The sequence below is a fragment of the Salarias fasciatus genome, chromosome 6, assembly GCF_902148845.1.
Source record: "Salarias fasciatus chromosome 6, fSalaFa1.1, whole genome shotgun sequence".
In the NCBI taxonomy this organism is placed as follows: domain Eukaryota; kingdom Metazoa; phylum Chordata; class Actinopteri; order Blenniiformes; family Blenniidae; genus Salarias; species Salarias fasciatus.
In genome coordinates this window covers 15,693,588-15,717,941 of record NC_043750.1, presented here as the reverse complement: position 1 = coordinate 15,717,941, position 24,354 = coordinate 15,693,588, and the positions used below count along the sequence as shown (strand labels likewise).

At 42.1% G+C, this 24,354-nt stretch overlaps 1 protein-coding gene across 2 annotated transcripts in view; it reads right to left on the bottom strand.

Moving 5' to 3' along the window:
* The window catches only part of klhl5 (kelch-like family member 5), a 52,476-nt gene that overhangs the window by 14,215 nt on the left and 13,907 nt on the right, over positions 1–24,354 (bottom strand). The window contains exons 1-5 of one of the 2 annotated variants that reach the window (XM_030095119.1): positions 13,774–14,700; positions 10,075–10,263; positions 3,337–3,473; positions 3,050–3,246; positions 1,641–1,853 (exon numbers count right to left, since the gene is read on the bottom strand). In XM_030095119.1, coding sequence (XP_029950979.1) covers positions 1,641–1,853; positions 3,050–3,246; positions 3,337–3,473; positions 10,075–10,263; positions 13,774–14,375 — 1,338 coding nt within the window. In that variant the 5' untranslated portion in view covers positions 14,376–14,700. Of the gene's footprint in view, positions 1–1,640; positions 1,854–3,049; positions 3,247–3,336; positions 3,474–10,074; positions 10,264–13,773; positions 14,701–24,354 lie in introns of those variants that run through there. The other variant, XM_030095120.1, reaches the window with a different exon arrangement.

The window sequence follows — 24,354 nt, the reverse complement described above, 5'->3', positions numbered from 1 at the left end:
GCTGACTAATTGGTTGATGAATATTGATTTGCTGTCTGTGTGTGGTGTATATGTCCCTTTATTGGCATTTCATAGCTCACATGGTTTGCTGAAGTCATTCGTCAGTTGAACGCGGTCAGGGTGTAGGTGAGCGAGGGGTCGTCACACAGGAAGCCGTGCTAAAGGGGATTCAATCTTTCACTCACTGCTTCCTTTGCGTTCGGTCTCTCTGCTCCACTACCAGCGCGCTCTTCTGCCATCCATCTTCTCCCCTGATTACATGTTACAGCTTCTTGTGATTTCAGCTGACCAGGGCAAAGTCATATATCTGTGGTGTCCATTCTGTATACTACACTTGCGCCAAGAAAAAATAAATAAATAAAAAAAAGGAGTTGCAGAGATTCAGGCAAGGGAAATGGTAAAACCAGAAAAGAGGCCACGAAGGGAGTTTTATCTCTACAGTTTCCTTATATATGAGTGAGGCATACAACTGATGAGAGAGATGAAGAGAGCAGATAATTTAGCTGCGGTTAAGAGAGACATCACACTTAATTAAGGTTTTAAGTGTGTGTGTGCATGCGTGCAAGTGTGTGTGTGTGCGCAGTCGAAGCCCTGGGCAGTCAGTGAGGCTCTGTCTAGAATACCAACTCCTGAGCATCACCCTGCAGGTCACATATACAGCTGCTACACAAGCTAGAAGCAGGATGGGCAGACACATGAACCAGGATGCAGGGAAAAACAGGAGCTCACACACCCGACGGAGTAAAGACTGCGATCGAATTGATCAAATTAGAGGAGGTGGACAACGGGAAAGGTGAAAGTATGAGAAAGATCACCTCATGGACCATCACCCTGCAGATCATCGGGAGAAGGAGCAACATGCACTCTTTCCTCACACTTTTGCTGTGTGAGATTCTGACTCCAGCAGCAGCTCTGACAGCTTGCACAATAAGCTCCAGCAATATTTATGTGGCTCCAGCTCCAAATGCATCGACTGATTTCTCACACAGCAGGAACTGTTGAGCAACAATATTCATTAATAGGGAATGCAGTTTTTTTCTTTTTGCAGCTTGGTTCTCAATCTGAAAGGATTCATATTCTCCAGTCAACACAATAGAAAGAGGAAGAACAAAAGACAGAAAAATTTATGGGGAGTAAAGAGGGAAAGAGAGAAAGAGAGTGAGCGATAGAGTGTGTAACGGATGATAATGTCACAGCAGATATAAAACTGTTCCACATTATTAATATGCATTGAAATGATACACAAGATCTGCATCTGCATGAATTGCAGCCATGTGAGTGGATCGTGAATCAGCCATGGCAGCACTGAGCCACATGAACACGGCCGCTTTTTCAATGAATTTTAAAATTCCGTCATTCCCGTATCAGATTCATGCATTTACGGTGGACTGTCGGCTCTTTGTTTACAGTCACGGCAAATCTTATCCACTTGTTACCGTACATAAAAATGATTCAAATGAGTTTGACACGGTGAAGTATTCAGACTCAGTATTCTGGGAAAAAGAGACGAGTGGGTCTGCATTGGCATTCAATTCAACTCTGAATTTGGCATGGGAGGAAATATATGAAGAGAAAAATATGGATTTGTAGATATCTAATGAATATATTTGTTTCCTGACAGAGTAGTGTCCTGCTCTCACCTGTGGCTGCAGCAGGGGCAGTCTGACATGAGACAGCAACAGCGGCAGGTGGCGCTGTCGAGCGGGGGCATCGTGGCAAACCCAGGTCAGCAATGAGGTGACGACGGTCTCTTCGTCCGGGACGTTGATGTCGTCGGATGTAAGCAGCCTCTCCATCTCCTCCACCGGGAGCAGCAAGAACTCCTGGCCGCTGACTACCTCCAGAAAGTGTTCCTGGCGAACAGAGGAGACTAGAATGAAACCGAGCTGCAGATGAAATGGACGAGATGGCAGACAAAGAGGAGAGGAATGGATGAATAATGTATCGCAGGATATAATGGGGAGTAAGAAAAGAAAAAGATAGAAAAAAAACCCAAGAAGGCACTTTTGCGATGAGAGAATAGAGGAATTAATGGTTGGAAGAAAGCACAAGAGAGGGAAGAAGGTAATTGGCCTCGAAAAAGGTCAGAATGAAACAAAAATGCAAAGATGGAAAAATAGGGCTTGAATGCTAAAATCTGAAGATGGTGAAAGAAGACAAGACAAAAACCACTATCATATTCATTGCTCATGAAGCCAGCCATTGTGTCAAATATGAACAATCTTATATTTTTCTTCATGAATGCAATAACATAGAAATAAGTATTCAGCATTTGTTGTTGCTAAAATTCCCCAATTTGTTGAAACATGTTGCTATTTTGCTATTTTTGTCAAAAATGAACCATTATTTAATATTATCGACTGTTTCCTTAAATGTCAGCCATGGATAACAGACAGGTAAAAGAAAGGCTTGCAGCACATAACCTGATATATAAACAATGCAAACCTCTCTCCAATGTATAGTTCTTACACAAAAGCTGTAATCCTGTAAGCTGTGTAAGCTCGTGTTAATGTGTGAGCGAACAAATTACAGACAGTCACACCCAAATAAAGCCACCTTTACGACATAATTACCCCAGATTAAACCTGAACAATAATCCACTTAAAGAGAAACAGAGGAGAGACGGAGAATGGCGCTCCTGACAGACACACACACACACACACACACACACACACACACAGAAAGTCGGCGTGAAAAATGAAGCATGTACGGATGGCAGAGAACAAGAAAAGAAAAAGAATAATCAAGTCAATGAAGGAGCGATTTCGCTGTCACCATAGCAACTCGGAGCTGAAAAACAGCCGTTGTGGTGATAATGGTGTGTGGTGTGGTTTGAATCGGGAGCCAATTTGTTTCCAACGAGAAGATCAAGGTCAGAAACTGACCAAAGTCTGACTTGAGCAAGATGTGCAGAGGTGGGAGAAGACAGCAGAGGCACATTTAAAACCTCCTAACATGCACCCCCCCACACATGCGTATTATTTCATTTATTTTGTAGTGACGACTGCAGAAGCAGTGGAAGTAAACAGAAGAGCGAAAATGCACGCACCATGGTGTAGGCGTGAGCGGCTCGCTGCAGGTCGTGGCAGCCCTGAGCGTCGGCATAGGAGCGAATGCCAAGACAATTGGAAGGGTGGAGCTGCTTCATGAGGAAGGAGCAGCAGGCCTGGACCACAGCTGACAACTGCAGCAGGCAGGAAGCCGACAGCAGGGACTCGATGGTGTCCTCCCTCAATTCCAGACGGCCTGGAAAACAAGAACGCCACGGCTCGGTTCAGGTTCGATTCTGGGCCGTTATGTTTGGAGCTTGCATGTTCTACCTCGGAGTGTTAATACCTGTGTAAGCATATTGCACCAGGACCCACAATGCATCAGGGTCTACCCCTTCCATCTTCACCTCATCCTGCTTGGCCTCTCGCACGTCGCTGGTGAACATGGCTGCAAAGTAGTCTGACACAGACGAGAGGACCAGCCTGTGAGAGGAGAGAGTGTCAGGCGTCAGTCAGAGAGAAGCATTATCTGTAACGGAGGAACAGACGACTTTGACCTTCCCGACAGGACGAGCGCTGATTGACAGGGAACATGAGCAGTACGACGATGGAAAGGGGAGTACTCCTACCTCTTGAACTTCTCCGCATTTTATCACAATACAACCACAAACGGAAATGTATTTTATTGGGATTTTATGCGACAGACCAACGCAACGTGCTGCATAATTGTGAATTGGAAGGAAAATGATACACGGCTTCCACATTTTTCTTGACAAAAGCTCCTGGTTACATTGGTTTAGCTTATGAAAATACAATATCTTGATTCTATTTAACATTTCCTTTTTCCTGTAGGCGAACCCAAAAGCTAAATATCAGATTTCACATCCAAGCTTCTGCTGAACAGCAATAGTATTTTTCCATATATTACATATAGGCCCTCGTGTTTCCTCAAGTTCTCTCTGCAGTCTGTGGTGAGTCTCTATAAGGCGGGCGGGGGATGGTCCACAAGAATGAGGACTCAAAAAATGGTACAGAGAGTTTGCTGCATAAAAAAAAAAAAAAAGGTCCACCACATGCAGTTTTCCCTGATGTCTGCTGTTACTGGGTTTCTGCAACACCTTGAGCATATGAGCGAGCCGGGTTCTGAGCCTTGTGCTTGAATGCTGTCAGCAGTTTCATCAGCAGGCCCTTCTTTTATAAATGACCCAGCAGAGCAATCTGCAGGCAATCCTCCACCTGGTTTATCATGAAGTGCATCACTGCCTTTGGTACACTGTCTTGATTTTTTTTTTTTTTTCAAACAATAAGGAGATATGATGAAATGAGTCTGTTGATGACTTTATTATCCCTCTGTTCTCAGAAGTCAACTTTTTGAATACTGGAACAGGAGTATCTGATCAGAAAGGCTGCGGAAGGACGAGTTACAACATGTAAGTGATGGGCTGCAATTATGCGGGTGTTGAAAGCAAAACAAGATTCAACATATTTGCACTTCATGCCAGATAAATATGCCCCATTAGTGCCGGCGCTTCAAAACCATTTTCAATAAACAAACAAATCACATCTGACTGGGAAAGCGAGGATACTCCTCTCTCTGAACAGATGCTATTAAAAGTAGACGAAAACAATATAAACAAATGCTTTGCACAAGCCCGAGGCATCTCCAGATGTTTATCCACAAGATGTTGTTGATGCACAAAGAGCTTCAGCTGTTTAACTATTACGGTGTCAAAATTGATTAATGTAAGAAATTTCTAAATTATTATTACTATCAATGAAATAGGGGAGACAGAAGTGAACCTGTTTATTTGAGTAAGTTCGCATCACACTGACAGATCAGTACATCAATGTAAAATTAGGCTGCTATCAGAAAATGTGCATCAGGTTAAATCGTGATCTTAGGTGTGGGAAATCCAGATTTTGCTCCCTGTTGATTCCGCATTAAAAATAGCCGCATATAGAAGGGGAGTTGTCCCGACTTACTGTGGGGAACGCTGCAAAAAAGAGCTGCCAAACAGTCTTTCTTCATGAATCTATCTATAAATAAATAAACATGGATTTAATTTCTGAAAAACTGACAAATAATTGTTTGGTGTAATGCATATAGGGAACAACGTCTGTTAGGATTTCAGTATTCAACTGCTCATTCAAGCCATTCAAAAACTACACGTTTCGCGCTGAACAAAACAAATCATTAAATCTTCCTCTTGAAGCCGCTGCCACCGGGGGAGGCCTGGCATTTCTCCTTCCAAAAAGAGGAGGGAAATGATTTATAGATCATTAAAATAGCGACAGATTAATTTACTGTTGCAGCTCCACACTTGGCATAGCGATGTTCTCTGAAAGGTCATACATTTTACAAGAAGCAAAAGAGAGAAATAATTAATAGAACAAGGTCACAGCTGTAATGTTATTCCACTCTTATGCTTTATGTAGGCGCTTTCTACTTATAGCCCTTTTTAACTTTCCCCTGAGAATAAAATGTCTCTTTTTGTTAAAAACTCACTGCTTTAATGATACCAAGCTTTTGATTTGTAATTTTTTGTCTTTTTGTGCCAAAATTCCTGAAAAAAAAAACAGCCAAGCAAACACTAAAAAAAAAAAAAAAAACACACACACACACACACAACCCCAGCCAGATCTAATCCTGGCTTCCACTACAAAAGACTTCCAGCTTGTGCGGCCACGGAGGAGATTATTCAGTTTTGCTTGTGTCAATCACAACAGCTAAGCTTTCGGAGGAAAAAAAAAAAAAAAGAAGAGAAAAGTTGAACAGGAATATATTCAATATGGGGAGAATATAAAATGTAATCCCATAAGTGTCTGAGACATAAGTTATACGGCACAATGGAAACTAAGAGAGATAAAGGGTGGAAACGCTTCATCTTAAAGTCACTTGAAGAAGACGATGAATTAATTCCATTCTCTATAATTGATTGTTAACCATTTCAGATTTAATTAAAGTACAACAGTCAATAATATGTTGAAGACATCCAACAGAGTTGGAGGGTAAGAATTTGTAGCAGATGTTTTAAGTCATCCAATAGAGACACATCCTTCTAAACAAATGGCTTAAATTTAAAATATATTTTAGTCTATATATTACTCTTAAAAGGCAGAATATAGCCTCAACACATTCTCAGTCCATCACACCATGGACTGGCCCTGGAGGAAAACTGAAGTGCTTCAAAAAAAAAAAAAAAAAAGCCATGCACACAAAGGGAGAACATGCAAAGTCCACACAGAAATGTACCAAACTTGAACTGAGAGCACTAACCAATTCAGAATTGTATGACCTTGCGAATTGACCACGAGGTTACGTTCAGTCCAAAATGCCACATGTGGCCTTGTTCCAGCTTTGAGAAAACTTCCAGCTCTTTTCTCTGCTGTTTGTCATTATGCTGACCCTCAGAGTGTCAGGGCTCAGTGATGGAGTGTGTTCAAGCTACTTTAAATGCATTACATGTCTTTGGTGTTTTGGGAAAAAAAAAGAGACTTTTCCATATATTTCAAGAACATAAATCGTTTTTGTGTATTTACAGTATTTGATATTGAAAATAAGCATTTTCACATTAGACTGAAAACATTTCTTCCCCACACGTTTTCTATTTTGGGCGTTGTGCGTCTTTGTGTGTGGCTTCATGGTCTGAACGTGAGGCGACTACATTCATATCTGCACATTACTCGGGGTGACTCTGGTCCCTTGACACATGTCCTGAAGCAGACCAGAGCTGTGTAGGTGTGTGTCTGAATGTGTGTGCTCTGTGCAGACAGAGATGTCAAAATACACTGGCGTCAGCAGGAAGTCGTTCTGCCATGAAATCAACCAGGTGTCTTGTTTTTTTATCAGGATCTCCTCCTATCGTGCCTGCACACCTTCGTTCACTCACATACATTTAAAATGTTCCCACATATCCTTATATCTGACTTGCTGTGAGTGACACAGGGGAAATACGGTACAGCGCTGGGTTATTTAGTTATGAACACAGATACACTGTGCTGAAGACCGAGATATGACATGTACAGTGCGACTCTGGAATGGAAAAAGCTGAGACCAGACAAAATGCCAGATTCAGGGGAACAGGAAATGAATAAGCTGGACTCAGGAAATGAGGGCAAGAGTCGGAAAATGAACATAGTGAGTGGATGTGCTGCTTGGTGCGGAGATATAGCTGCAGAAAAACATTGGGGGAAAAAAACAGCAAGCGGGTGATGAGTGAGTTTCACATCATGTGACTGTTTTTTACACGTGCTCTAATATAAGACCCAATACAGCGCTTGTGAAACATGGGGCAAAACGCAGTGAGTGACTTTTGTTTTGTTCAGACCAACACAGATGTACTTTTCCCAACCCGGCACCGATGCTGCTTTAACGGAAACTGCATCTGTGGACATTTACCCATTCAAGTTGGTCTTAAAATGTCAGGCAATTGCAATGACCGCAAATTTTTTAAGGCTCGGGATAATTGCACTGCCGACAAACTAAAACCGGGTTTTCAGGAAATACTGGAACATTTTCTTTCTTGTAAGAGCACATAGTACTAGGCTCACAACTTGCACACATTTAACTTGTTGAACATATGGATTATGGCAAAATGTGGGGAGCTGAAATCGAGCTACGGCTACATGCAGAAGTATCTGCTTGAAGTTAATTAAAAACCTGCAGCGGAATCTGTGTTTGTGCAGTCAATCATGTGGCGGTGATAATATCACCGTTTCCTTATTACTTACACTAGGCTGCAACAGCAGTCACTATCTGACAACTGATGAAATTGTGCACTTCTATACATTTCAGACCCGTGAGCGGTCACACGAAAAACAGTTCATCTGCTACACAGCAGATATGATCAGTACCACGAAGGCAAGTGTCTCTTCCTGTGCTGATTCAAGTCAAAATCAAAACAGGTCGAACAGCGCTGGACCAAATTGTATGAGCATTGAAGAAAATCTGAAATGACAACCCACCATATGCCAAACACATTAATGAATTAAGTATACGAATCAACCAACCAAAGTGTCAGACAGTCAATGTATCTACTGATAAAATGGCAAAAGTGTGTTTGGATACTGTTGTAGCTGTAAATGAAGACTCGCCAAGTTAATAGGTTCAGAAGGTGCAATGAACTGCTGTGTTTGATTCCATTACAATCAGTGGTCATGTCTTTCAAGATGCTTTATACAGAACCTCATATCAAAGTTAATTGCCACGTGTAGAACTGGGACTACATGAACCCTGTCTCAAGCGTTTAATGTCCAGGTCTCCAGTGAATTAAGATGTACAGATCTGGGACACAGTTCTGATCCACTGCGAGGAAGACAGTCCCAAATGACTGCAATAAATGAAGCAGCTCTTTAGCAAACATGTTTGGGTTAACCAGATGCACACTGACAAAACCCAGCCTTCTGCCTCAAAGTGTTTTTTCTTGTATACCAACCTTTTAAACCTTTTTTACAGTACAGCACATGACTGATTCCCTAAGCATCTCTACAGGGCCTTCCTGCACTTCCCTGCACTCACTGACACAGAGGCTGCACTCTTTGTCTAAAAATACACAAGAACCACAATAATACACACCTATTGATCCACAGTAATGGTAAATAGAAGTAATAATGGACTTACAAAATCAGTTAAGGTAGCACTCACCAAGTTGTTCAGAGAAAGAGAAATAGATTTGCAAGATAATGTATTTATTTTAGAGTATACGCAGTAAACCCCAAGAGACTAAAGGTACCATTGTGCTAAACCTTTTTATGCACAGAGAGAGTTACAGTCTCCCTTTAAGTGCACTGTTTGCTGGAAGCTCCAAAAGGAAAATATACAGTACCCATACACAGTGTGAGTGGCTTATTCAGCGTGAACATGGAAGACGGGGAGAGTGGGAGAAAGAGGTTGAATGTTTTGTTTCTAGGAAAGTGCTTTTATCCTACACATACGATAAATCAATTGCAAACAAAACAACCACTTTCAAACAGTGATGTCTTACTCCTACCCTTTCGCCAGCACACAACACACACACACACACATCAGGATTCTTATACAGCAGGATCTTTTGTTTGTCACCATCTGTGCCTGGAGGACTAAATCAAATGAGGCAGAAGAGGAAGGCGGTGAGGGAAAAGGAGTCTTTCTGCTGGTGGAGGACCACTTTTCTGTCTCATCCTTGTGCAGATGGACCCTGCTGCTACACCAGTGGCCCCATGCCCAGAGAGAAACAGCGACTGAGCGGTGCTGTGTTGGCTGTGAGGCACATGTTGTGTGTATGCGTGTGTGCAGCGTTTGATGCATGACTCAGACACTCGGTCGACGGCGGTATACTTATAAGCATGACTGTCGTTGCCCTAATGGGGCGTGCATGAGAGTGGTGTGTGTGTGTCATTTTCGTGTGAGTGTGTGTGTGTGTGTGTCTAGATGGTGTGGTACAATTGAACATTACTTGAACTGCTTCTGCATGTCGGCTTGCTGACACGACTGTCATTATTCATTAATTTGCCGAAAGCTTCATAATGTAGTTGATAAATCCCCTCGTGTCATTACATATTTAAAATTATTTTGGATTTTGGACTCTTTGTCATTAAAAAAAATGTAATAATTAAAATTGTCTTATGTTTTTTTTTTTGGCGTGCTTTGCTTTTTTAAGATTAAAAAACAAAAATCAATGGCCAAAACAATCACTTAATGGAAAACTAAAAAAATATTAAATTTATTTGAAGTACTCATAAATATATGAAAATGCTTGTATAATCAAATGTGCTCATAACTTAGTGTACTGACATTCAAAATCAACAGCGTGTCAAACAAAAGCATCAGCAAGTTTCCCAGGTGTTCTCCAGATTGTATCAAGTGTTTTGCTGGTTTTTACACTGACGTGTGCAAATTTCAGCTTGACAACATAAGATAAGAGCTGGCAAAGGCTTGCTTTTTGGTGTATCATGATGAACTGCAGTGTTTGTGGCATGTTTTACTATAATTTGTTACTGTAGATATTGTTATCTTGTTTTAATCACAGTGAGTACTACAAAAATGACAAATAACATGCAACATCACAGTCACTCCTCTGTGCATCTCCCATGTTCTGGACCCTACCTGTGTGCAGGTATTCGTCTTTCTCCAGCCACCAGGATGACGTCGCACAGCTGTCGAGCCCTCAGGTAGCCCTCCATCTTCCTGAAGGTAACGTCAGCGTGGGACAGAGCCGTGAACATGCAGTCTTCCGGACACGCACATGGCTCCATGGACACACAGGAGGACAATGTGGCGCTGCTGTTCGACGTCCTGCGCACACAGCGACATGCAGACAAAGAAAAGCACAAACATACAAGGAGAAGGAAACAGAAGGTTTGAGTTCATGGGCTGATGTTTATTGCTCTTTATTCAAAACAAAGACAGACGTGTGGAGAGATCTGCACAAGCCGATTCCTGTATATCTCATCTCTTTCTTAGCATCGTTGCTTTACACATTTTCACTCTCTTCTCCGCTTTTCAAGAGTATAATTGTAAATCACCACAAGCAGACAAAGGCTCTTTAATTGTCCAATTAAAAGGAGTAAATGGTCAGATAAATTTGGCTCACTGAAAAGTGAATCTGACAATTAAATAGCTGTGGAGCCGAGTCCAAGATATGCAGCAATTCACTCTACTCCCTAATGGTATCCTTGTATCTTACACCAAAGTATGAACAAGCTGTGTTTCATGGAAATGTCAAAGCGAGCAATTCTGATATTTATTTCCTGTACAGCTGAGGAGATATAGGTGTAAATGTGCCTGTGCATGCATGTTTATATCGATAAGAAGTAAATGTACAGCTACCCAGTGAGTCATCAGCCATCACGCTCCCAAACCAGCATTTAATTTATGAGCGCCAGAGCTGTACTTCAAATTTTAATTTACCAGCAGAAGTTTCAGGACTGCCCCACAGCACAGAAAGATAAAAAGAAACCGATCCTCAAAGAATCACACTGTTTAAAGAGAATTCACAGTCATAGAGATGTGGAAGTTGGTATGCCTCTCCCTGTCCAAAACTGCCGCAACTCTCCAAAACTGCACTTTTGTCAAAAGGTATCCTTATCAGAAATAAACAAGAGTGCTTCTTCCATAGATTTCTATCTCAACATTCAAAGACCTTCTAATTATACACTGTAACATGAATCTAATTTGTTGCAAACTCATTGGATAGAATGATGATTCAGGACTGTATCAAAACACAATACTGATATATTAACTTTACAAAATTTCAAATAGTTGTTTGCTCAAGAGGCACAAATTCACCCAATGCAAATGTCGAGCTGTGAGCGGAGACGGTGTAAGTATGCATATAATTGACTTGACTTCGTAAGTATGGACACATCCAGGCTTGTGTGTGGGCTGCTGTTGATGTGTTTTGCTGGAGTCATGTTTCCTCCATCCTGTACCTACTTTAATATCTCCGGCTAATCTCATCACTCACTCATTCCATTGCACCTCGTCTCATCATCATCCTTCACTTTCTCTCTCCTGGATCCCGTTCCGACTCTCCCGAGGAAGGCTTTTTGGCTTGCTTTCCTCCCCTCTGGCGTGTGAGTGTGTGCATGTGTTTGTGTAAACTTGCATGTAGACGAATGGTGTGGCTAAATACTGCCAAAGGAAATGGCTTTGAAGTGGGGGAACACAGTCTCCCAGTCCCCTTAACCGAGCCTGGCAAATACTCAACATGGTCAGAGAGAGAGAGGGAGAGAGAGAGAGGAGAAAGAGGGAATGCGTCTGGGGCAAATCAACCCCATGCAGCCAGATTTTTTAAACCCCTGCACCAGGCAAGGGCACTCACCCATGTCTCATTCAGACTCCCCCTTTCACTGCCAGTTGCTCTCTCTTACATTCGAACACACACTTCTGAACAAGTTAGCAGGGAAAAAGGAGAGGCCACATGTATGGCCAGGGGCGGGCAGAGACAAACATGGGACAGAAAGAGAGAGAGGGGCGTAAGTAAAAGAGGCACACCAAGATTAAACAGAGGAAAAAAAAACTGGGTGGAGTGTAAAAGTAAAGGGGAGAGGAGGAGACAAGTGGAGTGAAGCCAAGCAGAGCCTTCAACCACTCTGGGATTCACGGCGCGTCCCTTCCCATGATCCCATTTGGGATTCTGCCACCCGTATTCTTGGAGCATCAGACTGTACACAGGCGCACACTGTGGGAGGGGATGAATCGCATACAGAAAGAGACACGCACACACACGCACATCGCAAAACAAACATGCTCAGAGCTACACATGTATGGCACAAACTAAAATCTGCGTTGGTATGGCAACCGTGTCATAAGACATGATATATTCATGAACATGTACAATACTCACTCAAAATCCATTCGGACACACGCTATGAATTTTTCTGCGTGTATGCTAATGAGGCGCGTGAGTGAGCGCACGTGTGCTACTATTAAGCAGGACCAATTTTCTCTGTAAGCGCTGCCAGATTTCCATCATCACTAAAGATGACATCGAGCCTTGAATAACAATGGGTATTTTTTTTAAATGAAAATTATCCTCACTTGAACACAGAAAATATGAAATGCATTTGAAATAAAAGAGCATTGGATATTAATGGATTTTGAAAAATAATACTTCAAGCTTTCACTGAAATCTATTTGAAGTTACGTATGTGTTGAGGTCAAGAAATCCTCGATATTTGCTGAAATATGAGTCACACAGTGAAAGGACGTTTTCATGCTCATTTTACCGATATAGGTAATACACTCATAAACTGCTTTTACATTCAAAGCTGCATCCAAAACACATAAATCTAAGGCTAAAAGTTATGACATTTTAATGGCTTTGTCTTTGCTGTAGAAACACAGCCAGACGGCCACAGTGGTCCACTCTATCAATTATGTGCACACAAACAAGTTGAACGCTAAGGATTATGAATAAGAGGTTCAGAATCAAGACACTGCAAACAAAACATTATAAATGTCAAGCACAGAAAGCCGTATGGCTATATGCAGAGTGCTGTGATTTGGCTCTGAAAAGCCCAAATTCATCAGAGTTTTCCTACCACTTCTGTTAGTGTGCATCCTCTAGTACAGCCTGGATAATGGAGCCTCATTAAGAGGTTGAGGGGAGAAATCAGTGGACCACATGCTGTCCCAAAGGTACTCAGCCATCGTTTTCTCGCTCTCTCTTTCCGCCTGTCTGTATGTTAAGAAGGGCTGCTGCGAGCTGTCTAAACAGCCTCTGGCTTTGTAAATCTCTTCTTCATTCACCTCATTCTATTAATTCTGCTGCTTCCATTTGCAGTGCTGCGGTGATGATGAATGAATATTAAATATATAAAAGAGGTGAACACCTGATTACATTAAATAACAACAAAATGGCATTGAAATTAAGCAGTGATTCCTCACAAGTAATGAGACAGACATAAACTTAATTCTTTTTTTTACAGAATTGTCATCTTTATTGCTGCTGCTCAACTTCTGTGCCACAATCAGGCATTCAGGCACCTGCATACAGAAAAACCAAAAGTCATCCTGAAAAAGAAATGTTCTGTAAATACCTGAAGCTGTCTCAGTTTCGTGCGGGTTTTAGATGAGGTGTGGTTATTTGTAAAGGCGCCGTGCTGTGTCAGCAGGGGGTCGGTGTTCCTGTTCACTTTGTTTTGAGGTAGAAGATGCTTTTTGTCTTGAAGTGGGAGCTCTCCGCAAACTCGCTGTGTTTTTATAAAATTCAACAACGACAAGCTGATCCCGTTCACACACGCACACGCTGTTCCACAACTTTCGACTACAAACTAAAGTGGAGGAGCATCTCCATCCTACCTGCAGGAGCTGGAGTCAGTCTCCGGGTGGATGTTGTTGTCCTCGGTGCCCGCTGCCGCCGCCGCCGCCGCCGCCGCCTCCTCTTCTTCAGCCCCGACGTGAGCGGAAGCCTCGGGTGCCAGCTGGGGGACCGGGGCCTCAGCGGGGGGCTCCATGCTTGACAGGGGTCGAGGGCGACGATGGAGCGGCGGGGACACCCACGACACCGCCGCGGCGGAGCTTCTGCACTCAGGCTGGCTGAAGGAGCGGGGACAGGAGCCCCCCGTCGCTCCAGCTGCCGCTCCGCCCGGACCACACCGACTCCCCGCCGGATCGCCAAACTTTCTGCCGCTCCCGTTACACAGGTTCGAGCCGGCGCTGCCGCTGGCCACCAGACAGCCGTGACTCCCCACGCCGGCTGGGTTCGAGTTGCTACCGCCGCTAACTGAGGGTCCGTCTCCGGGGCTGGCGCCCGCTCTCCTCCCGGCGGCGAAGTACTCTCCGAGCGGCGGGGAGTGCGGCGGAGGGACGGCGGGGTGGCCGAACCACCTCCATCGGATCCTGAGGATCTGCTTTACATCGAACTCCTTCCGCGAGGAAGAGCCCGAGCCGCTACTCGACATTCCAGGGCTCGACACGAGGAAATGGCGGGGGGGAGATCCCGTGCCGCGCCGCCGTCAAAGCCGTACACGCCGCGCGTCTCCACTGGCAACCGCACGGCCCGGTAACCGCGACTGGAGGGCGCGAGCGGTGTACAGCGGAGTATATGGACGGAGGACGGAGGGAGGAGGAGGAGGGGGAGGAGGGAGAGCGCGAGGAGAGAGAGCGAGAGATGTACTCAGTCCTGAAGCCAACCACAAACATCTGTCACAAGGACAAACTAATGTCACGTTTCTGCCAAGTGTGCAACCCAATCTACAGGCAGGGAGGAGAGCTGTTTACCACCATCATCACCAGCATTACTATTCAACACGCCACACAATTAATCAATCATTTAATAGATGTTTTAGTAGAGATGTTGGCCACAAAGACATGGGCCAGAAGAAACAGGGATACCTGGTCTGATCCAAGAAACACAGAATGAAACACAGAAGATGTCCACAAAACTGCATTTTACCACAAATAAAGTAAGCAAAAGTGTTACAATGAAAAGTAAAATTTAAAAAGTGGTGCACAATCTACTGAATTGAACACAAGTTATCTGAAAAAAATGTCTAAATGAGACCAAATGCAACCATATGATCAAAAATAGAAAGACAAAGTGGCTAAAGTGGAAAGTAAAATCACAAGTCTGATTCAAAATTCACTATTTTAAAAATTAACCAATTTGACACTGTGGCAACGGGGAGGGAGACTGGATTTACTGAAGAGCAGAGGAAGAGTGGGTCTTGGTACAGAGGGGGCGGAGCATTCTCGACGATAGTAATTTTACCATTCAAACAATACCTCATGCTACCGTCAAACAACACACTAATGCTCACTTTTATTGAGCCAAGCAAAGCTATATGCCTCAGAAAGCAGAATAAAGTCACAAACCAGTTCACAAACTTGTAGAACAAATACACATAAGCGCGCACACAGGCAAATGCAGCCCACAGGCGTCAATCTCAGAGCAGCCGCTGTCCATGGTGCTGAAGACAGATTAAAAACTCACTGGCTAAATCTGTACCATCTTTGATACAACTTAAATATAAAAAGAAAACAGCTGATCCAAAATTACACAATCAATTCAGATAGATATCGACACAGCTAGCTATATCTTTTGGAATTCACGTATATTAGAAAAAAAATAGACTCAGCGGTCTCTTATAGTTGAGAGCAACACAAGGCACATTCAAATATTTATTTACGAGTAAATATGAACACATCACATGAAACGACCACCCCCTTGCCCCCACTCTGGCTCTGCTACAGTGTATTAGCAGACATGATGGCCAAAGGCATGGGCCAGAAGAGGCAGGGATAGTGATCCAAGAAATACAGAATGAAACACAGAACATGTCATAAAACAACTGCATGTTACCACAAAAAAGTAAGAAAAAGTGTTAAAATGAAAAGTGATATTTAAAAAGTGGTGCACAATGTACTGAATTAAACACAAGTTATCAGGGAAAACTGTCTAAATGAGACTAAATGCCACCACATGACCAAAAATAGAAAGAAAAAAAACAAATTCACTATTTTAAAAATTAACCAATTTGACACTAAAATATTTGAGAAGACATGACCCCAGCTTGACTATAATTCATAGAGATACCAAGTAAGTACACTGAAAACATGGAAGTAATCTACAAAATTAAAAAGCTGAACACAAACCACTGTTAAAAAAATGCTGAAATGACCAAATGAGGCAAAACGTCATCATGAAATGACATGAAACAAACAACTTGCGATACAAAATATTTACAAAATATCAAGGATACAAACTAAAACTGATACAAAACATATTGATTTGATAAAATCAAATCTAAAATGTATTTAGAAATTTCACAGAGAAGTGACTCGACTAAAAGAGTAAGTATTACAATGTACCAAATACAAACAACTACTAACTAAGCCAAATGTGACAAAATAAAACTGCACAGTTTTACAAAACATACAACATCTATCTCGTATATTAGGCACAATAAGCCCAGATATTTCCAGACAAATGCCTTACACATGGTTACATGTATACACAACAACCAAATCTGAACGTAAACCTCCACAAAATTGACCCAATGACACATGATACAATCACAATATGACTAAAATTAAATAAGACATGTGAGGTGCTGCCTCAGTGGCCACCTGTTGAAAAATCAGTACAAAAGCCAATTTAAACCACAACCAAGTGAATGATATTTGTTGTTTAGAATAATGTAAATGAATTATAAATGAATAAATAACCATCTATTGGTAAAATTTAAATTTTTCAAAATGTATCAATAAATAAATTCATTGGATAACTAAATAAACTTACTGCTTCAAGTTGAAATGTATCAATTTGTCTTGAACTATATAATACCAAAACAAATTGTATCATACCATCATCATTATATTGCATATTGCATTGTATTAGATCAGAACTAATTAAATTGTTCATATTGCATCAAATCACATTTATCTTGTATCACAATGTTTTGTATTAAATTGTAACAAACTGGTTAGTGCCCTACAGCATCACATGTTACAGTGTATCATATTGCATCATGTGTTGAACAGCGTGATGTATCATCATGTCATATTGTGCCACATTATATGCTGTATTACTCTGTGCTGTATCTTATTGCATGCTATAGTACCACAATCTGTGATCACCTATTTGACTGACTGAGTTCTCCCGTTTAACAGCCTTGAGGTAAACTTGTCAAACTTTGTCTGATTCCGTCATAATTTTAGGTCTTCCTCTGATGTCGGTTGTAAATTTCATATTCAAGACTACATGAACTGTCACATTTTCACAATTTACCTACAAAATACTGGTAAAACAAGCCTCTTAATGAATATTAATTAATTGATGCTAAGACAACATGAAGAATTGTAATACATCACCTTCATTTAACTTACATTCTGTTCTTTCAGCGCCGTTCTCTTTGTATTTACTCATCTTATCTACAATTTACGTGCTGCAAATTGTCATCCCCATTTGGTTTTTTTATTTTTTTTTATTTTTTTGAGTAGACGCTAAAAGCAGAAAGTAACCAGCATTGCTTTGAATCACTATGGTTGAGGACCTGAGTGTCCTTGAAAAGGAAATTTCACTTGAATACCACCCACTATTATATATTGTATTTTTTCATGCACAAGCAGGCATGCACACACACGTACGCACACACACACAGTTCCCTAGGCTTGTTTTACATCTTATTCCTCTTTCCCCGCCATCTCTCCACAAGCCATTACTCTTTCCCATTCATTACTACTCTTCCTTCCCATCCACCTTTCTTTCCATTCCCTCCATCTGCAATGCAGCAGCTATTCATATACTGTAATGATCAGTGAGCGTGGGTCCTGTGGGAGCCATCCCATCCAGACGCCTGGGGCACCCAGCAGACCAGCCAGCCTGAACCTTCTCCACTTTCTCCCGAAACCCCAGGACGACCACAGGATGGGCCACGGCGCTGGAACGCAGCGTGGTGTGGTTGAAGTCCTGCAAACGGGAGAGGAGCGATGCTTTAGGAGCCCCACTCCAGAGAAAATCAATAGGTCAATCATCCCAGGTCAATTTGTGAATTACAGAGATGGGAAATGTGTTACTCATAAATTAGCCCAGCAGAGAAACAGCTAGACCTAGAAACTCATTTTTCCCTAGACTAAATGGCTGAGAGAAGCAGCTGCATACAACCAATTTAACTTTTAGTGTGTTTGCCAGATTCTGAGAGACAGAGGTTTCCTTCAGTTTCAGGATGCACTGATGACTAACTGTGGGACCACCCTGCTGCTCTATCAGATCAATACAACCAAGTCAATACACACACAGATACACACACGAGTCAGGGCTGTGAGGAAGCATGAAAGCAAACACCAGCTATGTTACGACAAAAAATAACAAAGCCTCAGAGGAGCGACAGCGAGAAAGCAAGAACATGTTGACTCCTTGTGAAACATGAACACATATTTAAGCAGCTGAACTAGATATTTTATTAAATTCCTCAATCACTTTTGAGAGAGAAAATACCCAATTCCACATGGTGGTCTGAAAACTTCCTCCTAATACGCTTGATTGAATGGTCAACCATCCAATGAAGTTTCCACCCACTTACTTCTGTTCAAAGTAATGTTATCGTAACCAATACTCAACAGTTTTAACCTCAGCTCCTGTCACAAATGCTGCTTTCTCAGCTCCAGGCTGGAAAACATTGATGACTCAGTGGAGCTGTAATGTTTTTCAGCTGCTGTGGTAATGTTTCCAATCACTATATCAACTTACAATTGAGCAACGGACAGTAAGAGTAATCAAGAAAACCCATACAATGAAAATCAATTCATGAAATGTCCTGACTGTTTAAAACTGACTGAGTGGTCGACTTAAATTTGCAAATAAGTTCTTGCAAAAAATGTATGCGAGACAGCTGACGACCTTTAGAAACAAAGAAAAAAATGAACATCGGGTCAAAAGACCACATAGAAGGAAACCTTTATGAATAATTCAAACTCAGCTCATAAATCACATTTCAATTACGGTATGTTTAACTTCCTGGTGAAGATTTTTATGTGCAAGAGTGGTTTTTTCTTCTGATACTGTAATTTCCTCCCACAGTCCAAAAACATGCATTTCAGGTTAATTTATGATTCTAATCACCTATAGTTGGGAAAGTGAGTGTGTGTCTGCTTCTGTGTTTGTCCTGTGTGGCATGGTGACAGGTCCAAGGTGTACCCCACATTTACCCATCCTCAATTGAAATCGGAGTTGCGAGTTAGTCTATTTGTAACTAATCAATGTATCAATTCAAAATGCTTGCTTTGACTTCTCCTTATTGTGTGAATTATATTCATCTTCCTTCGTGTCTTTATTACATACAAGCCTCATGACTATAATAACTTTCAGGGTGACCATGTGTCAGCGTATTTTGCTTCGAGCCTAATTGTCTGAATGTTTACACCGTGCATACCTGAACAAGGTCGACAACAGAAAGCATTAAACAGACCGTTTGGATAGATGGATGTTTGTCCGGTTCCATTTTTAATGGTGGCTACATTATTAATGTGTTTCCCCAGGTTGCTTATTGATTTACTTCCCTATTTCTTGTCTGAGAATAAATTCTGCATCAGTATCACATTGGCCACATTCCTTGATGCTGGATAATAACATCAACTCGTGTTTTGGGAGACGAAAAATGGATTTCACATTTCATTCAAATGCTTTTATGCTTAAAAGCTCAGGTATTAAACAGTTATCTGGATTGCTTTATAATCCTGCTTTTTAAATGCCCACACAGTAAACATTGAACTCTTACTGAGCCATACATACAGCTGTAAAGAAAGAAAAAAAGCTGGAGACACAGAGGGTAACCAATCTGTTTCCAACACTCACTATGGAAATGCCATCTTGTTACTGGGGGATGCTGGGAATGGGGCTCTGAGGGGAAATGAAGCTGAGGAATGACGGGCCATTCAGCTCAAGTCTGCTACATTTCGATCTAATCATGGGTCACTTGGCAGGAGCCTCCTTGAGCTGCCTGCAGTTATTGGTCTCCTGGCTGTGGTAGTCCAAGGCTATCACTCAAAAACTCACTGCTACAACTTTACGGCTTTACCAACGTTAAGGCATACACATACACATGCACACACACATAGGCACATACGTACACACACACACCCACACACAAGGGAGATGACACGCACTAACTAAATCCCTTCCACACACGTCTCACTTAATAACCATGCTGTTTATGTGTATTCACACATGTAGGCATGCCCGCTCACGACAACAAGCACAGAAGCAAAAGGCAGCCCGTTTATGCCCATCTTGCACTGTATGAGCATTCCGCTGCACATGTTTACACTCACGTAAATACAAATACACAGCCAAATAAAAAATGGTAGCAGCCATCTGGGAAAAGCTGTCGTAAACCGACTTTTATGGGACCAGAAAGTGAAACATTATCTGTCTGGCCTGGCTGTGATGATCAGCTCATCTGTCATGGCTGATGTTCCCCCTCAGATGGCCTTCTCCCAATCTCTCTCAATCTCTCGCCCTCTTTTCTCTCTGCTTTCTTTCACACTTTATAGGATTTTTGAATACCTTCCTTTACTTTCTCCCTACCTCCCACACACTCTCTCTGCTTTTCTTCCCAACCTCATTTTCTGTCCCACATCTCTGCTATTACACTGTGACACACATGAAAATGCATGAGTATGCGTCGTGTGTGTGTGTGTGTGTGTGTGTGTGTGTGTGTGTGTGTGTGTGTGTGTGTGTGTTTGTAATGATGGGACTTTCCTGCATATTCCCTGAGGTGTGGACCTACAGGGACAGTGTTGAAGTCACTGCTCTATATAAGCTCAAAGACACACACACATCATGAGTTGTGCTCAAAGGTCTCCACACAAACAAACACACTCAGAATAATATAAACCATATATCCCCATATAGCCACTATACATTCTGCATGCATGCACATAAAAACACAAGAGTGTACTTTCATTCAAATCACGGCCTTTTCATCACACACACACACACACACACACACACACACACACACACACACACACACACACACACACACACACACACACAAAGCGTCAGCTCCAACTGTATTTGCAGGCGACTCCGTCCTTGAGACTCAAAGCAGGCTCAGACCGGCCAAGCAAATAATTACCTCTCCACAATGCCACATCAACCCCGCCCAGTGTGTGTGTTTGTGTGTGTATATGTGTGTTGGGGAGTATGTGAAGATAGACAGAGAGAGAGAGTGAGGGTGAGAGAGAGAGAGAGAGAGATCGCAATTAAATTGATGTGGTGGCAGTATTATGATTATTTTTATTGAGTAGGAAATTAATTTCCCACTGACCAAAGGTAAAATAAACAATATGAAAGGAAACTCGGTATCTGAGAATGTGCGCACTGTGAAAATAAGAAGATGGTTAACTTCATTCTCAGGCCTCTTTAAGCTATTTCCAAAATAGCAAAGCACCTTCAGCATCATCACAATGGAAACAGTGCAAATAGAAAATGGATGGCATTTGTTGTAACTGCCTGCTGCCGCCATGCCAGGTCCTGCTTGAAAAAGAGACTTTGTTTCTCAACGAGGCTTTTACCTCATTAAATCGAGGATATAATAATAATTTTCAGTCATGCAAATGTAGTGCATTCTTGAAATTTACACAGATTGTCTTTGTAAGTTAAGATTAAGTTGTTGATCAAATCTAGTCATACAATTTCATTCTGTTGAGAGAAACAATGCTATTACTGTAATTTCATCTCTAATATAAGATGTTCTGGATCATTGTCACCTTAACCCAAATAAGACCTGCGTGTATCCCTTTAGGATGACTTGCACTGTTTATATGCCTCTCCCTTAGCTGCATGTGTTGCGATATCACTTTCTCCCACATGAATTTCTGCAGATCATGTTGCAATTCACAGAGTGGAGATCCCTACAACGATACCATTTAAAATGTATTGAAGCTGTATTCGGCACTGGAGGGAAAATTACTGGTTTTAATGGGTTAGTATTGACAAACAACAGATATTTCTGTGGCAGTAGGATCGTTTTAATTCACAATGTAATTTTTTTCAATTTTGCCTTTTTATCAAAAAAATTAGAGATTATTTTCTTGTTTTATTTATTATCTGGGCAAATGGAGTTGATGACATCACTGGTTTAACATTTAAAGAAATTAGATTACTCTGCAAACAACATCTGTAAACAACCATTAGTGTGTTAAATTAATGGAGATTGACTTTAAAGTTAGAAATGAAGGGATGCTTCTTGCAGGAAGTGTCCTTAAAAGTACTAGAGTACAACATGGTGACTGTACAGTAAGTAGGCAGAGAGAGAAGGAGTGTGTGTGTGTGTACGTGTTTGTGTGTGTGTGTGTGTGTGTGTGTGTGTGTGTGTGTGTGTGTGTGTGTGTGTGTGCGTGTGTGTGTGTTTTAAATAAAATGCAGACCACCTTCAGTTGGTAATTTCCCTCTTATCCTCCATCACATCAGTCAATAGCAGAACCGCACAGATCAAGGACAGCACTCTCTGTGGTCCGTGTATGTGTGTGTATTGGACTCCATTTGCATTCAGGAAGAGTGTGTTTTAGCTCCAGATGGACTATGTTGTCCCAGTTTTCTGATAAGTAACTAACAGGAGAGATGAAAGAATGAACGGCTCACTTTGCTGCTCCTCCCTCACTTTCTCCTCCTCTCTTTCATACTCACATTTCCGTGTTATCCAATAATGTACATACACCAAAGTAAATGCAGAGGATTCAATGTGACCTCCCCCCTCCTTGTCTCCAATGCCTCCTTCTATTTTCCTGCACATCTTTTGATCGCTGCCTGCAAAAATCCATCCTCTGTCCATTTACTGAGGTCCCCTTCTGCTTCTCTCCCGTCTATTAGCCTCGCACTCTGATTCATTTTCTGTCCCCCGCCCTTCAAGAGCTGGAATAACTCTGTGAGAAAAGCCAGCATTAATTATGTGTGTCTCATGTGCATGACTAATAGAGGGGCTTCAGTGCACATACAGTAGATTGTAAAGAGTGGGAGTAAAAGCGAGAAAGACAGGCAGCGGGGGAACGCGACTGAATGTCTTTGTGATCTGAGACATGGGAGCACAGGAGGCAAAGATCAAAACACCCAGACAACCTACAATTACATCTGCGCTTTAAAATGACACAGAGTGACACGTGCACAGAGAGCATGCGGAGACACACACTGTATCGAATGTTGTATCGGAGCAGAACCTTCCATTCAGCTCTCTCTCTCTCTCTCTCTGACACACTTTCACTGCCATGTTTTATTAACGCAAATGCAAGGAGGAAAAGTGTGAGGAGCTAAAATCATGTGGATAGTAAGGAGGCAGTTTTCTACCACATCTGGGAGGCTGGGAATTAAAATCCAACAATACACACACACGAGGCTTCGGACTGACCAAGTGTGAACCAAAGTGGCCAATTACTTTGATCCATGCCTGTTACCGAGGGAGGGAAATGTGGCTTGTTCCATCTTTGCCTTGGCGCACATCACCTGGACACGCGCGCACGTACGCGTGCACGCAGTCATAATGGGTGAGGTCTGGCTTGCCAGTTCTGGTTCCCTAATTGCTTGAGAAGATGGAGGGAGCAGAAAGGAGGGAGGGGAAAAGCTAACTGCAAAATTTAACCACGTTTGTTGAGTGGTGCATCTGCTTAGCGGATTCAGGCGGCGGAGGAGGAGGAGGAGGAGGATGAAGGCAGCTGTGGTTGAAAAACAATGGCTTCCAGCTCCCATGCAATCTAATCAAACTCCATGTTGAGTCTAACTGCACGGCCATGTGTGTAGATTTTGATAGTGCAGGCAGCGATCAATATGTGCCAGACATTTGGCCCTGGTGTGTGTTCCTGCTTAAACACTCCATTGAACAGCAACTGAAAAAAAATTTGAAGTTTACAAGCTGTTGTAAGGTTGTATGACCCTCCAATATATCACAGATTTGTTTCCATTGGCTGCAACTTTATTGGTGGCGAACTGGATTGATCAGTCAATATGTTAGCCACATAAAAGCCACAACCAACTTCCCATTAATCCCACTAACGTTAACTAGAAGTGGACATAAGGAAGGTGTTCCCTGGGCCCATTGCACCTGTTCATCCGCCTGTGGCCAATTTAGCGTCATCAAATAACCTCAAACAAACTAACCGGGAAGAAACTCAAAAACCCACACACACATGGGGAGAATATGCAAACTACATTTCGGAGGACCCCCGACTGCATTTAAATCAGGGATATTTCCACTGTGAGGAAAGAGCAATAACAATTTCACAACTGTCTTTATCCCAAAGTATAATACTCACTCTCTACTATTTCAGTATTCAGTGTCAGTATTTTCTATTTTAAGTTTTTGAGATGGGATAATGTCAGCCAAAGCAATTAATACGCAGTAATACTAAAACAATGAGGTTAAGTTTATACTCGTAAACTCTTTT